Consider the following 16,650-nt stretch of genomic DNA (forward strand, 5'->3'; position numbering starts at 1 on the left):
TGAGATTATGGCTACAACACTTCTTCGTGATTGTGGGAACAACCTTGACCAGTATAGTGATGTGCTCTCTGGTTTGCTGTGTGCAAGATAGGTGTGGCATATACCCTGTCGCAGACAAGCCATTTTCTCGTATGTAATTTTGCTATAGGTATTTACTTACTAAATTGCTGTCAGTGCACAAGATTAGTGTCCTTTACCAATGTACTAACATCTTTGTGAAATGAATCTATTTTTTGAATAATGACCACCTCCCAGTATATCATCCGAGTACCAGGTATCAATTTTTTTTTCCAAATTAATTTATTTTAAATAAGCCTGGTACTGATTATCAGGCTGTGAAGACAACAGTACAGCAGTACATCAATTTTGACTATTAAATTAAAGATATAGCCTCGAGCAGCAAAAAAACATAAAGTGCATTTTAACCAAAACAATTTGCTCAAAATCCAATAGAATAGGTGGTCAAAAGTGCAGATTTAGAACAAACATAAAACACTGCAGATGTGGGATATTTGAATTTAAAACGAAAAATGCTGGAAATAGAACAAAATGACCCTTGAGGAGAGAAAGAGTTAACGTTTCAGATCAATTATCTCCAATCAAAACTATTCAACATGAGCAGAGATTTAAACCCATCTCGCAACTTCAGTTCAGCAAAATGTTTGGGTTATTTTATGTTCATTGTTTACAGCTACTCAGTGCAATGATTCAAACCCAAATGAATCAGAATCCTATCTCTCACAGAACACCCATCATTCTTATGAACAAAACTGGACAGAAAATTGGCTTCCATCTATAAAACTAAGCAGGGTAATGTCTTCAACATATTAATCAGCCTTTTCTCCAAGATACTCATTAAGTGTATTTGCAATATTAAGTGAAGGTCTGAATCCATAAAACAGTGAATCTCACCCAAGGTAGTGTTTAAACACAACAATGGTAATCTTTAAAGCATGAAAAATGAGAAGGCAGATCCAGAACTGTGTTCCTCGGATACAGTAAAAGCTGCGATTCCCAACACAAGTAAAGTGTTTCATCTATGATCAGCCACCTTACTGCAATAGAACTGAGTGCTGTTTGTGACAAGTTAAAACAAAATTCATGGTAGATTATTTTGACTTTTTCTTCACTATGACAACATAGCAGGGCTTGTACATTATACCTTTGTCAGTGGAGATGATGCCCCATGCACACTGTACTGTGATGCCAACAAAAAACATCCAACTGTATTTATAATCAAGCCATTCAGATTCAGAGCATGTTCTTTCCATTTACACTGATAGGCAAATGACAACAATTTTTATAAATTAAATTAATTAACGATAAAAGCGACTTTCCACTGGTTTTAACGTATCATACCCTGTCAAGATACTCACTGGTTTTGGTAAAGTGGGGTGATCAGAGAAAAAGCAGCAATAAGGACAGGGCAAAAATAGACAAGGAAGAGGAGGGCAAGATCAGAGTTCGCCTTCAATTTCAGAAAGTCCAACATAATCCACACTAAATTAGAATTATAATATCTGTAATGGTGTCTCACTTGACATCCACATCTATTATTAAATCACAGACATTCTTTTCACATACGGCATTATCCTTCTATTTTGATATTACCCCGTCCATTCAGATTTGAACTTCATTCCTATTTTTATTATTAGCTGGCTAATCTGTACAACCAATTGAGGTACAGGGCACATTATCACATATTCAGTTGAATATAATGTCAACCTCTGGGCAATTCAAGAGTGTTTATAACTGCTTGTTTTAAGGAAATAAATGGAACACCGGATATGAAATAACAGATAACTTAAAAAGTTACAGCTTAGGATCGAATTGAAAGATTCAGGATATTAATGCTACCATGGCTGAAATATAATCGTCAGATGGCATACAATGGATCAAAGATTGAATCCTCCTTAATCTTTCTTTGAAACTCAATAGCAAAGAGCAACTCAGAGTCACCAATTCATGAGCATCAGTCAGTTATCAAGTGCATGGGCAGTTAAAGTAGAGCGAGTATCTCTCAGGATTATTAAATAAATATTCTCAGCCTCTTTATTCCACTCCAAGATAAAGCAGGAAGTAGCAAATATTACCCTGATCAGATTCAGTCAACATTCCTACCACGGTGAAAGGTCTGTACAACATGATGAGATTATCTGTGTAAGCTGGAGGGAGGAGAAGGCTGCGTTAAAAGGGTCAAAATTCAAATGTACTCCAACCTCCAATTTGTGCAGGGTGAATGCTATTTTCATGCGAGGGCAGTACGATTTGGATCATAAGTCTCCCCATAGGTGAAACAGTAGGCTCTGGGCCAGCTAGTTACTGTCGTTTACTCAGCCCAGCATATTTAAATCAGTTCCAAAGTGTTTATATATTATTCTGAGCAAAAATTAAGATCCCAGTGATGTCCTCACCACCCTCCCCCCCCTCCCCCACCATCCTTCTCTATTGCAGCAGCTGGACTCTGCCTGCTCACAAAGTGAAGACATCTTGCAATCTTGAACCTGCCACAGTCCTCTCAACTGCTCTGCTGCAGGTACTGCTGAGTAAACATGTTCAGCTCACTGTCTAACCAGCCGGCCTTGTTCCTGAGAAGAAAGATGTGAAGAGAAAAAGATTAGTAAAGATAAATGTGGGTTCCTTGAAGGCAGAAACACATGAAATTATTATGCCCTCAGTAATTTAATTGCATTCAGTAATTTATATGACCACCAATCCAGGTCCTATTATTCTAAAATCGAGCACATTAGGTTTTTGAAAGAGTTTTGCACTGAGCAGGAAGTTTCTGCAAGCTAATTTGTGATACCAAAGCTGCTAATCTTTGCAAAACAGGTACCAACCTGAGCAACTTGGCTTTACTCTGGAGCGAGTCCAGCTGTTCAATCTTCTTATTCAGGTCTTTAATTTCCACATCCAGGCTCTGCCGTGTTACATCCACCTGCTGACATAGCTGGGCAAATGTCCCTGCCAGCTCTCTGCAAGAGAACATCGAGTACAGCAAAATTATGAAATGCAGGACAATAAACTGGATATTGATTGAAATAATTAACAAATTAACCAAGAAGTGGAGGTCGGTACAAAATAATGAGAGGCTTAGGAAAGAAGATCAAGGGAAACCGTTTCCCATGGCAGAATTGCCCAAGATCAGGTCAAGCTGAGCAGCAGGAGCTTTTGAAAGGATCTGATGAAGAGTTTTCTCACCAAGAGGTTGGTTGGACTTTGGAACACACTAACAGGGTAAGGGTGGAGACAGAAACCCTTACAACATTTAAGTACGTCGGCGATCACTTGAATCCCCAAGACATAGAAGGCTATGCGCCAAGTGCTAGTAAATGGGTTTAATGCTGATGGGTACATGATGGTCAGCATGGATATGATGGGCCAAAGGGCCTGTTTCTGTACTACATGACTGGACATGAAAACAAACAATGATTTCAAGGAAAGACACACAGTGCTGGAGTAACTCAGCGGGTCAGGCAGCATCTTTGGAAAGAAGGAATGGGTGACGTTTCAGGTCGAGACCCTTCTTATTCCAGCTTTTTGTGTCTAACTTCAGTTTATATTAGCATTTGCAGTTCCTTCTTACACAATCTTCCATACTTACTGTTGCACCTGATGACTGCAGTTGGAACCTGTGTAACTGACTATGAGCTGTAGTTTCTCAGCAGCATAGTCCACAAACTGCCGCTTGAAGGTTCGTTCCTTTGCTCTGTTTGTCCACGTCAGACGCTCATACACATACAGGAGACCGTACATTCCAACTGTCAGTGCAATCAGCCTCCAGCCCACTGCCTTCCACACCTGGGAGAAAAATAAGACATGGGATCACATTTCTTCAAATCTACCCCTGTATCATTCCACAGGTTAACATTCGAGGAATTAAATTATGGTCTTCTGTGCATAGAGTGCCCAAATCTGACTAATAATAGACCATCACAGACTGATTTGTGTGTCCTTGTTTAACAACATACAAACTCAGAGTAGGTGCAGGCTCCTCAAACCTGTCCTGTCATTCATATAACCATATAACAATTACAGCACGGAAACAGGCCATCTCGACCCCTCTAGTCCGTGCCGAACACATAATCTCCCCTAGTCCCATATACCTGCGCTCAGACCATAACCCTCCATTCCTTTCCCATCCATATAACTATCCAATTTATTTTTAAATGATAAAAACGAACCTGCCTCCACCACCTTCACTGGAAGCTCATTCCACACAGCTACCACTCTCTGAGTAAAGAAGTTCCCCCTCATGTTACCCCTACTCAACAAGATTTTAGCTGATCTGAATAATCTCTGCTCCACATTCCCGTCCACTCAATAACCTTTCACCTCTGTCGTGAAAATGTGCAAAATTCTATTTTCATTGGTCTTCAAAAAAAGGAGTTCAAAGACTTATAATGCTTGAAGAAAGAAAAAAAAATTCCCTTCGGATTCCCAGCACCCAAGCCTTTTTCTCCGATTCCCATTGTTACTATTAATAGCATATTTTTGTGTTCTGTGCATGACCTCTAGATACCGCAGAGAAATTACATAGATGCTCTTCAAAATTAGAGAGATGGCAATGATCACCTTCTGATCTCGACTTGATGCCGACTGGAAAACTGTCACTTACCACACCACCAACTACGATTATTCCCATTGATGTCCGTGAAGTTAAAGATGCTAATCCAGTTACCATGGACACCATAAGTTCTTCCTGGGTCATCGACCCTTGGGGTAACGGTGGCAAGCTGGTGCTGACAGGGGTAATAGGCATTTGCCTTGTCACCTGGGGACACAGGACACCAAAAATCAGGAGAAAGATTGCACACACCAGCTGATAATCTCTGATATTTAAAAAAGGAGCAAGGAATTCTTGCTAGTATCTAGGCCTCTTTATCCCTCAATCAGTATTATGTAAAGATGACATGATCATTGCCACATTGCTGGATGTGGGAGTTTATAATGCATAGAACGACCACAGTATTTCCTTCTTTGCCTCTTACCTGGTCACTGCATCCCGCCAATGCCCTGCGGCCATTTTTTGGTCCAAGGAAACGACTGACAAGCATTGTCCATCCGAGTGAGAAGTGAAATTCAACATCTTCCTGGAAATCTGTGCAGAGCCGATCACAGTTCAGATCATAACTGAGACTGAAGCATTGACGAGGGACTGGAAGATCGACACGGCCTCTCTCCGCAGGTGGCAGTAGAGGCTGGAGGCTGTCTGGATAAAATTTGAAGGGATATCATCACTAAACCATAGCTCACTCAGGACTGACTCCCAAGAGGACTGACCAGGGAATTCAATAGGAATAGAGGAATTGTGGACAAAATCAGGCTTCATCTAATTTATATCCTACCATCCTGGTGGTATATGATACAATGATAATGGTGGTTCAGGCCAACTGCTGGAATAAATCTCCATCAATCTGTTCACAGCCGACCCAAGAACAAGACAAGAAAAATCCCCAGTGATAGTGTATTGAGAACTAGGTTACCTGTGCTTCTCAACATTGTACTCTTACCACATCAATACACATATTTGAATAGATTGCACCACCAGATAACCTTCAGTTTGATTATTCTGGGCAATCCCCAACTTACTCCCTTTCATCTCACCATTACATTTACAGCCTTCCCCTCTCTCAACATTTGTTTATCTCACATGTCTGTTTGAAAGTCTTTAGTCTCCAATTTCTGATCTCTCCTGTGTCAATTAGCAAGCTGTGCTTGGATCGTAGTGAAACAAACACACGTGGTGTTGATGCTTGATTGAAATGCTGGGATTTCAGAGTTGTCCTTTCAAGAGAGGCCAGACAGTTTTGGTCTGCATTCCTTAGAGATTAGAAAAACATACAAGATCCTAATGGGACTTGACAGAATTGATACCGAGATGTTGTCACCAGTATTATGCACTCTGTATCTTTCCCTTCTCTCTACCCGATTGGGTAGCATGCAAAACAGGTTTTCACTGTACCACGGTACACATGACAATAATAAACCTAAATGTGGGGAAGTCATGAACAAGGGACATAGTTACAAGAGGTGGTCGTCTAAAACTGAGGTGCGCAAATATTTCTACTTCCACAGGGCAAGGAATCTCTGGAATTCTCTACCCCAGAGGGTGGCGGAAGCTAGATCATTAGAAATATACAACATGGATGTAGATTATTTGAACGATCAAGGAATTGAAGGGTATGGGGAACAGGCAATGAAGAGTCATAGAGGCCAGCATAGATCAGCCTTATGACAAGCATTTAAATCTATCATTTGTGGCCAATTTGGATATTCTTTGTTCATATATAACTGAAGCTCTGTTATAGTGAGGAAGAATTGTCTGTCTAGCAATTACCAATCATTTCTTGCTGGGTTTTCTGGAGGCTGGATGTAATGGTGACAGAGCAACGCTCAGACATGTTGCGTCCAAGACCTTCCTCAAGGTGTTTATGAAGCTCCTGCAGAAGGGAAAAAGATTGACATTTAAGTAATGGAACAGGTTGAGATCAAAGACACCTGCAGCAACCCCAATCTGAAGAAACACTTTCACATTCAGAAGCATCATCTCAGATTTGTCTCATCACCTGTGCACGGAGGCCGAATGCAAGTATCGGTCTAGCTCTTACAATCTTTTATATTTCCCTTCCCTCATAGTCTGACATGCACGTTGGCTTACAAATCTGTCTATGATTGATAGTTCTCCAACCTTTCCTCTTGTTCCTCCTAAGCTTTAGATGACTTACCCTACAGAAATTCATTGACTCTGTACTTTCGTCATGATCAAATCAAGGTCCCATGGAGACATTCTGCAGTTCTGGTCATCACACTATAGGAAGGATGTGCTTGCACTGGACAGAGTGCAGGGAGGATGCAGTTGGATGGTTTTCTGAAATGAAGGGCTTTAATTACGGGGTGAAATAGGATAAACTTTGTTTTCCCTGGAGCAAAGAAGGTCAAAGGTCAAAAACTTTATTTGCCATTTGTGCTTACACACATAGGAACTCTTGTGCGGCTATTCAGAGAGTCAAGTCAAGTCAAGTTAAAAATTAAAGATTAAAAATTAAAAAATTAAAAAAAATTAAAAAGACACACAGAAGACACATAATCCATAAAAAAAAACACATACCACTCCAGAAATTAAAAAAAAGAAAATGCCTAAAACCCTATACAAAGGGGAAAGTGAGAGCATTGTAACTTGCACAAACCCTATATCAGGACTGAAGGGTGAAGTGATAGAAGTGATAGATATGTATACAATTATAAGCAGTGGAAATAGAGCAGAATCTTTCCCCCCCCCCCCATGATAGAGGTATCAAAAACAACACCCCATAGGTTTCAGGTGAGAAGGAGGTTTTAAAGGGCACCTAAGGGGATTTTTAATAAAAAAATACACAGAATGATTGATATCTGAAACTCATCACCAGCGGTGAGGCTAGTCAGATAAAATCACTACATTTAATATATTATTAGACAAGTAGTTAAATAGGCACGGTACAGGATGCAGATCTGATGCAACCATAGGGGATAAGTGTAGATCAGCCGAAAGGTTGCATGGTGGACTGAAGGGCTTATTTCTGTGCCGTACAATTATGACTCTCTACCACATTATGATCACTGTATGATCTTCTGGACGCAGCCTCTCTAGATCACTATATATTTGGAACAAACCATCTTTACTTTTGTACTCAAATTCTTGCAATTCTTTATTGGCATTCTTGCCAATAAATAGTTTGCCTTCCTAGTTGCCTGTTTAACCAGCATTGGAACTTTCAGTGATTCATGTACAAAGAATAGCAGGTAATTTTGTACACTAGGACGCTGAGTCATTCACCATTTAAAAAATATTCCACCATTCTATTTTTTCCACCTAACTGGCTGTCTATATATCCTGAAGACTCTGTACATCCTTATCACAGCCCAAATGTCATACTTATTCCCCTCATCCATATCATAAACGTTGTCACGGCCACTCAACACAAAATAACATGTTTATTCAATTTTGGTTAATAATATGTGTGACACTTTAAAAGCCTTATGATAATCAAAAATACAACAATCAATTAAATTCCCCTAAAAGTTGTTGGTTTTGATGTCTAACAGGTTTGTCAAACATGATTTTCATTTCATAAACCACGTTGACTGCCCAACATTATTATTATTTGCCAAGTGCATTTCCATTACAACAGATTCCACCATTTTCCCTACTCCTCTCTCATGAATGAAAACTCTCAGGGGCTCTAAGGGGACACAATCTCACTCCAACACTTCGATACTCACACTTTTATAGACTTTGAGCACCACCTGTGAGGGGTGAAAATCCAAGTGGAAATCATCCACCAACATGGAAAGCTGTCGTATTTCTTCTGCCATTGCATTAGAGACCTGAGACAAAGGAAACGGCATCAAACAATAGCAGATAATATGCCACAGCCTAGGTTTTGTCTCATATACCGAGGTATATTGAAAAGCTTTGTTTTCTTTGCTAACCAAACAGATCAGATTTACATACATAAATATAACCAAGTCAAACTCAAATACAATTGGTAGTGCAAAAGGGAAGATACAGAGTGTAGAATATAGATATCAGCATTGTAGCACATCAGTTCCATAAATAAAGTATAATGACCTCAATGGGGTGAAGGTGAATCCGATAGTGCCCTGGCTTATGGAAGCCTGATAACAGAGGGTAGAAGCTTTTCCCAGAGTTTGGTGGTGCGCACTTTCAAGCTTCTGTACTTTCTGCCAACGAGATCAGGGAGAAGAAGGAAAGACCAGGGTGGGACAACTCTGCTTATGTTTGCAGCTTTTCTGATGCAGCATGGTATGGTTGAAGTCTGTGGTGGGGTCTCCGGTCTGTGTGAAGGGCTGGTCTACATCTACAACTCTCTGAAATTTCTTGCGGTCTTGGTCAGAGCTGATCCCATACCAAGCTGTGATGCAGTATGACAGTATGATGCATTTGTTGAAGTTTGGAAGAATCACTGGAGACACGCCAAATGTCTGGTAAACAGCTGAACATTAAATCATACACCAAACACTCTGCTCAGATGATCCAAAAACTCACACTCTCACCTGTCGCTCCACCTCCTCAGTAATTTGTTTGATCTTGCTTTTACAATCCTGAGTTAACAAATCCAGCTGATTCTCAATAAACTCCAATCGATCCATTCTCTCCTCTCTCTGATTCAGGCAATGCACCCTGAAAGAAAATTAAAGTTGTTTTATTTTAATTTTTTCTTCCTTACAATCTGGTATTCCTTATTTCCACCAAATTAACGTCACCATCCGATCACGGCAGGTTGACTAAATTGGGGATGTAGGAGCACCATCACACATTGAGCCCCATTTGACACACACAACAAACCCACATTGTACGTACCTCTGTTCAGTGGCAGAAACATGCACAGCACCCATAATTCGCCGCAGGGTCTCTGAAATCTGCTTGGCGCGAACGGTGTGTTGCTCAAACTTGGTTTTAACTGCTGACTGCGAAATACATTCCTGTGGGGTGAAGTTTCGCAAACAAATGACTGGATTGAATGATTGATGGAAACAGACTCTTCGCCACACTGAGTCCACGCCAGCCATCGATCAGCCATTCACACTTGTTTTATGTTATTCCACTTTCCCGCCCACACTGGGTGCAATTTACAGAGGCCAGTTAATCTGCAACCCTGCACGTCTTTGGGATGGGAGGGGATACCGGAGCACCCAGAGCAAACCCATGCAGTCACAGGGAGAACGTGCAAACTTCACACAGACTGCACCCGAGGCACTCTGCTGCTGTGAGTGCAACTCTACCAGCTGCGTTATTGTGCCATCCTGGGGACGTCTTAAAAGCCACAATGACAATAACTCACTGTTTGATCTGAAAGATCTTTATCAGAACAGACCATCAATCAGCATTCTTAGAACTTTCAAAATGGATTTACAAAATAGACGGGCCCGAAAGAAAGCTGTATATCTGAAAGCTGTATATCAACAAACGCTCACCTCAAACCGACGCTCAAAGTTTTGGAATTCAAACATTCTTGCCTGGAATCCTTCAGCCAGCGCTCCACCTGTTTATAACATGCACAGCATGATTAGATGGTTTATTATTGTCCAATGTACTGAGGTACAGTGAAAAGCCTTTGTTTGCATACTATCCAGTCAGAGGAAGGACTATACATGGATACAATCAAGCTGACCACAGATAAAGGATTAAAGGGAACGACATTCAGTGCAAGATACTTTACATTGAAATCCAAGACAGTCCAATTAAAGATAGTTCAAAGGTCTCCAATGCGGTTGGTGAACTATTACTTAAACTAGCAGAGATGGGGAAGGTGAAAATAAGACTGTTATTTTTATTTCATTGTTGTTAATTTAATTATTTGAACTTTTAATTTTGAACACTCTTGTGGTTTCATGTTTAATCTAAGTTAATAATAGTCTAATCATTAACAGAATGATCTGGCTCCTTGTGTTCATCCTGGAGACTTTGTTGTTAAATAAGTTCATCAGAGGATGGTTTGTTCACCGGTGCAGGAGTCCGAGTGAATGGACAGGCTGACAACAGCTCCATATAGGTTTTCATATTGTGATACAAGGCAACCCTGCCCTGCATTCAACTATTTTACATTTCATCTATATTAAAAATCAGTAGCTCTCCACAATGTTAAAGGTGATTTACTGTACAAATGTGAGCAGATACATGAAGAGGAGAGATTAACAAACAAGAATGGAACTAATTGGATAGCTCTTTCAAAGAGATGGTGCAGTCATAATGGTCAAATGCTCTCCCTTTGCATTTCTCAAGACAGAGGAAAGCAACTTTCACTGTTTATGCAATTAGAGCAGCATTCAATATTTTCCTTGTACCTCCTTCAGGCATCCCTTGAGCTTTTTGGATCCGAGCGTTCAAAACTTCCTTGGCTGATACAAAGAAAATGCGATCAGTGGCCCGAGCCCTGTCCACAACTCCGAGCTCGTCCACCAGGAAACTGGTGCAGCGGTCCATGTGCTGGCGCCGCACCTGCCAATGCGGAATGAAATTCCACTTAAATTGCACTGTGTTTACAGAACATGCAGTTGGTGATGGAAGTATGAAAACATATTAGCCTCTCTACAGGCATTTTACTACAAAGTGTAGCATTCCCCCTCTCTTTATCCCTCCCCCACCCAGGTCGCATTAGCTTCCCATTTTCACCCGACAAACAGCTTAACTGTTTAATTTATCATCATTACTTTTTTGCATACCTTTCATTCATTGTTCTTTATCACTCCACATCACCGTCTATATCTCTCGTTTCCCTTATCCCTAACCAGTCTGAAGAAGGGTCTCGACCCGAAACGTCACCCTATCCTTCTCTCCAGAGATGCTGCCTGTCCCGCTGAGTTACTCTATCTTTTTGTGTCTATCATCGGTTTAAACCAGCAGTTCCTTCTTACACATAATAGAAAGCATGTATCCTGCTTCGCATCTCCCCGCTTACCTCGTCCATGTATTCAGGTTCCGACGCGGATGCATCCCAGCGGTTATTGAGGATAAAGATATTGGGTTGAGACAACCGCTCATTGACTTTATGGAAAAACTGCTTTTCCTGTAACGGAAATCAAAGGGTTAAACTCTGGCTCACCTGGGGCCCCAGAGATCGCTGGCTGCAAACAATGGCATCTCACACGCTCACTCACCGTCTGCATTAATGTTGACTCAGAGTTCGCGACCAACACAAACACATCAGCATCCAGGCAGAACTTATCAATCCAGCTATCAAGCTCAGTGGTTACATCAATTCCGGGACTGAGAGAAACAGAACAAGCAAATAAAAGTAACTGAACACGACAGAATCCCAACATTTACAGCGAGTTCAGGTTGAACCCTTCAGTACCGTTTCATAGGTACACAAAATTGCTGGGGAAACTCAGCGGGTGCAGCAGCATCTATGGAGCGAAGGAAATAGGCGACGTTTCGGGCCGAAACCCTTCTTCAGACTGATGGGGGGTGGGGGGGGGGAAAGAAAGAAGGAAAAGGGGAGGAGGAGGAGGAGCCCGAGGGCGGGCGGATGGGAGGGTGGGAGGAGACAGCTAGAGGGTTAAGGAAGGGGAGGAGACAGCAAGGGCTAGCCAAATTGGGAGAATTCAATGTTAATGCCATAAGGACGCAAGGTCCCCAGACGGAATATGAGGTGCTGTTCCTCCAATTTCCGCTGTTGCTCACTCTGGCAATGGAGGAGACCCAGGACAGAGAGGTCGGATTGGGAATGGGAGGGGGAGTTGAAGTGCTGAGCCACCGGGAGGTCAGGTAGGTTATTGCGGACTGAGCGGAGGTGTTCGGCGAAACGATCACCCAACCTACGCTTGGTCTCACCGATGTAAATCAGCTGACATCTAGAGCAGCGGATGCAGTAGATGAGGTTGGAGGAGATACAGGTGAACCTTTGTCGCACCTGGAACGACTGCTTGGGACCTTGAATGGAGTCGAGGGGGGAGGTGAAGGGACAGGTGTTGCATTTCTTGCGGGAAAGTACCGTTTCATACCTGTCCACAAGCACCAGGTCATCTCGCAGTAAGGCACACTTCATCTTGGGCCACATGACAGAAACGAGACTGCCAGCAGTGAGCTGGTCATCCTGGTGCAGGGCATGAGCCAAGTGATTCACCGTCTGCAGAAAGTACAAGAAACCTTTAAACCAAACAAGTCTCTGGCTTCACTGTGCTACATTTACCTCATGGTGTCTCACAACAGAGTTCAGCCTTGATACCAGGATAGGCCCCGTCTCTGATAGGGTGCCAAAGTTTGAGCTTGGAGGAACTGGTGCGGGAGATGCTGATAATTAGCTCCAATTCAGCTGGGCAGAGAGGCGTACAAGGCAGCTCCAGCAACTCTACAACTTCACTGGACCAGACATGATCAAAACCTCAGTAAATTAAGAGGGTTGGTAAGTTCCTCATTGTTCCCCCACAGAGAGGATATAACAACTAAAGCAGTAAGGCAAAGAAATAGCTGCACATGTAACTACGTGAATAAAACCTTTGTCTCCCAGCCTTCCCCAGCCAACATGGTATTGTGTTGGTTTACTGTCATGGGTACCCAGGGACAGTGAAAAGCATTTGCTTGCGTACTAATCAATAAATCGGATCATACTATACACAAGTACTTATGTTTAAGAAGGAACTGCAGGTGCTGGAAAATCGAAGGTAGACAAAAATGCTGGAGAAACTCAGCAGGTGAGGCAGCATCTATTAGTGCAAGGAGAAAAATACCGGAGTGAAGAATATAATTCCACCCAACCATCACATTATGCTAACCCCTCCCATCAAATTTCCATCATTTTTTGACACTCATTCAAACAGCTTTCTTCAGTCTCTTTTTAAAAAAGCAAACACATCCCAGACCAACTCTCTCCCACCAGGTGCTGGTCCACCACACCACCAAGCTCTATAGAAAATTGGCCGAAACCCTCTAGCTACTTCATGTTGCCTGCTGGGTTTTAAGGTGTCGTCTCACCTTGATATTCCGTTTTTCCTCCGATCCATCTGTGAGCAGGTAGGCTTCATTCCCATCTGATCCTTCCACACGGAGGAAGCAGTTGGTGGTGTGGCCAATTCCCGAGGGTAGGACTTTGTCCCACAGCATGGCGTTGATCACAGTGCTTTTCCCGTTGCTTGTCCTGTGAAAATACTACAGTAAACACGGTGCACTCCACCCCCCCCCCCCAAATCTTTGCACATCCCCCAAGCCTTTCCACTCGTCACTTTAATTTCATGTTTCATGTATCTTGTGTTTTTTATGACTGTTGGCAGATCAATTTCCCTCCTGCAATGAAAAAAATTCTATCGTATCGTATTGACAGTAAACACTGAACCAGCAGCAATACGAGTGTGTCTCACTGTGCTTCAGAAATACCAACCACACTCAACCCTAACCAGGAAGGTGCAGATCAGTAACTGAATGCTGCTGTCTATCATTATTCACAGGGACACCATCAGCAACCTACAGAGGAGATCAGCAAAAGAGCAGACCTGGAATTAGAGGTAGTAACTGGGATGGAATATCCACACACCTGCCAAAAAATGCCACCTTCATGTGTCGCCGTGCCAGCACTTCACTGATTCCTCCAACCTTTGATAGGTAACCGGTCACCTCCAGTACCTGCTCTTCTGTCGTGATTGGATCCAGTTCTCCATCCTGGTACGTTTCTGAAGAATGAAAATATTGATTCAAAATCAAGTTTTGAATTTGGACAAGAGCCCAGGCTTGTGAATGGAAGTGAATGCAGTTCCCTGCGATATAATTGCAGAAGCCAATGTGTAAGAATGTATAAGAATTAATTGTTGGGACTTACAAAGCTGAACAATCAGGTTGTTAAGTTGTCACAATCTAGCATCTTTGCCAAATAATGAATTTGATCAAAAGCTATCAACGTAAAACCCTGCTGCATTAGGATTTTTGGATGGCGTTCAACAAGGCACCACAGAAATTTAAACCATGAGTTTGGAGCTACTGAATATCAATGATTGGTTCCCCAACGGAAAATAGTTGGAATAAATGGGCAATTTTCAGGTCATGACTAGAGTGGTGCTGCAGGGATCAGTGCTGGAACCCACTGTTTAATATCTGCAACAATGAAATAAAATAGATTAAATGTGATACAGTGTGGGCTTGCAACAAATGTAGGGAGGATTCAAGGAGATAGAGAGGCTAGGTGAATGAGAGAACATAGCAAATGGAACATAATGTGGGAAAATGTGAATTTGTACACATTGTTAGGAAAAATTGATTCCTTTATTGTAGGTTGTCTGTGGAGGCAATAAGACCGAATTTATATAAGTTTAGAAAAATTAGGTGATCTCATTGGTACTAAATTCTTAAAGATCTTGGCACAGATGTTTTCATTGGCTGTGATGCTCAGATCACAACTCAGAAGTACACCGGGATCTGGGGGTCCTTGTGCATCAGTCAATGAAAGTAAGCATGCAGGTACAGCAGGCAGTGAAGAAAGCGAATGGCATGTTGGCCATCATAACAAGAGGAGTTGAGTATAGGAGCAAAGATTAGAATTTATTTTGTTATGCTTACAGAGGTCAATTAGTCAACTTCCACTTTTACTTATGCTTCCCTACTATTGGACACTTGCAACCCTCCGCATTTTGTTTTTTTGTAGATTTATTAAAAACCGGTTAGTTCACCGGCAAACATTAAAATGCTGGTGCATTACCACCCAGAGGTAATAAGACGTTACACCCAGCAAAGAGCAGCCCAGCAAATAACAATCACCTCCCCCAAAGGCATGGACTCTGCATTCCACTCACACCCGGATTGGCAGACTACAACATTTGCAAGAGTCCACACACTCAAACCTGTGCCACAACCCACCTTTGAGGAATGTAGCACTCTCCTTGATGTAGGATGCAAGCTGGTCAAAGATTCCATTGATCTTCTTTTTAGCAGTGACAAAGTGTTTGAGCGGTGAAGCGTTAACCTCAGCCATCAGGCGCTTGTCTTTTTTACCAATTACAACTGGGTGTGAGCGGGAGAACATCAGAGACATGGCACTGAAAGACAGAGAGGTCCATGAGCATAGAGCCGAATATGCATTACCTATTCATACTCCCAACAGTATTACAAAATGGATTATTTGCACAAACATTGATAAAGGTCCTAGTCAAAGGTTTATTTAACATTGGAGTAGAGGACATGGTTGGCAGGGCATGTTGGTTCAAGGACATTACCCAGAGGCAGTAAGTTGAGAGGAAGAGGGGTGGGTTGGGTGAAATGTGGGGCAGGACCTGGAGTGCCAGTGGCCAGTACATGATGGGGGGGGAGGGGGACACAAGAGACTGCATATGGTGGAATCTTGAGAGCAAAACAATAAGTGCGGAGGGGAGGGGTGTGTGTGGGGGGGTGTGAGTGGGGAGGGGGAGGGGAGGGGTGTGTGTGGGGAGAGGGGGAGTGAGTGAGGAGGGGGGGAGTGAGTGGGGAGGGGAGTGAGTGGTGAGGGGAGGGGTGTGTGTGGGGAGGGGGGGAGTGAGTGGGGAGGGGTGTGTGTGGGGCGGGGGGGAGTGGTGAGTGGGGGGGGGGAGGGGTGTGAGTGGGGAGGGGGGGAGTGGTGAGTGGGGGGGGGGAGGGGTGTGAGTGGGGAGGACAGTGAGTGGGGAGGGGGAGGGGAGTGGGGGGGGGGGGGGGGGCGAGGGAGTGGCCGACACCGGGTTACGGGCTCCGGGCTCCGGCGATGCCCGTGACCTTGCCCGAGGGTCGAACCCGAGCTGAGCCGCGGGGTCAGGCTTGCGCTATGGACGCAGCCGCTTGTCCAGCTGGCGCCGCCGCCGCCGGGGCCTCGCCTGACCTGACCTGGTCTTGTCCCGCCCGCGGCCGCTGTCCTCCTCCTCCCGCTGCCAGAGCGGCTTCTCCTCACGCCGGGGCCTGCCAGTGGCGTCATCCACCAGCGACGCGAGCACGTCATCACACCGCGACACGGGGAACGTGATGGAGGAACAGAGCCAAAGATCCTGTAGCAGAGACTTTGAACAGAGCAGGTCGGGCAGCCCCTGTGGACAATAGATATTAGTGCTGAGTGGTGCTTTATCAGGAGCTTTTCAGTGTATTACATCCAGATACAGATCTAGGACAGTGGTCAGGCAGCCCCTGTGGAGAATGGACAAGGGACAGGCAGTGTGGAC

The 16,650-nt window shown here is 43.3% G+C and overlaps 1 protein-coding gene across 2 annotated transcripts; it reads right to left on the reverse strand.

The window, feature by feature from the left end:
- Positions 1-277: 277 nt before the first annotated feature.
- Positions 278-16,440, reverse strand: mfn2 (mitofusin 2). Of its 2 annotated transcripts, XR_004416564.1 has the most exons (19): positions 16,322-16,440; positions 15,347-15,525; positions 14,034-14,169; positions 13,478-13,640; positions 12,508-12,632; positions 11,662-11,770; positions 11,463-11,570; positions 10,849-11,002; positions 9,979-10,046; positions 9,365-9,486; positions 9,058-9,184; positions 8,263-8,367; positions 6,341-6,443; positions 4,992-5,212; positions 4,619-4,774; positions 3,605-3,801; positions 2,841-2,975; positions 1,805-2,588; positions 278-1,655 (listed from the first exon to the last, which is right to left on the reverse strand). XR_004416564.1 is itself a non-coding variant. In XM_033048237.1 (18 exons), the coding sequence occupies exons 2-18, from the start codon at positions 15,519-15,521 to the stop codon at positions 2,519-2,521; spliced, it is 2,274 nt and encodes a 757-aa protein (XP_032904128.1). In that variant the 5' UTR covers positions 15,522-15,525; positions 16,322-16,440; the 3' UTR covers positions 278-2,518. The 2 variants fall into 2 exon arrangements, 1 of the variants encoding a protein (XP_032904128.1); XM_033048237.1 differs by having other exon boundaries at positions 278-2,588.
- Between the last annotated feature and the right edge of the window lie 210 nt (positions 16,441-16,650).

This window comes from Amblyraja radiata, chromosome 31, assembly GCF_010909765.2.
Source record: "Amblyraja radiata isolate CabotCenter1 chromosome 31, sAmbRad1.1.pri, whole genome shotgun sequence".
Classification (NCBI taxonomy): domain Eukaryota; kingdom Metazoa; phylum Chordata; class Chondrichthyes; order Rajiformes; family Rajidae; genus Amblyraja; species Amblyraja radiata.

Coding starts and splice junctions, on each gene's coding strand:
- mfn2 (XM_033048237.1), bottom strand. CDS start 15,521: ATGTCTCTGATGTTCTCCCGCTCACACCCAGTTGTAATTGGTAAAAAA. Junction 2,976..3,604: donor TGCAGTCATCAGGTGCAACA/GTAAGTATGGAA, acceptor GTTCTCTTGCAG/AGAGCTGGCAGGGACATTTG. Junction 2,589..2,840: donor AGTAAAGCCAAGTTGCTCAG/GTTGGTACCTGT, acceptor CTTTCTTCTCAG/GAACAAGGCCGGCTGGTTAG.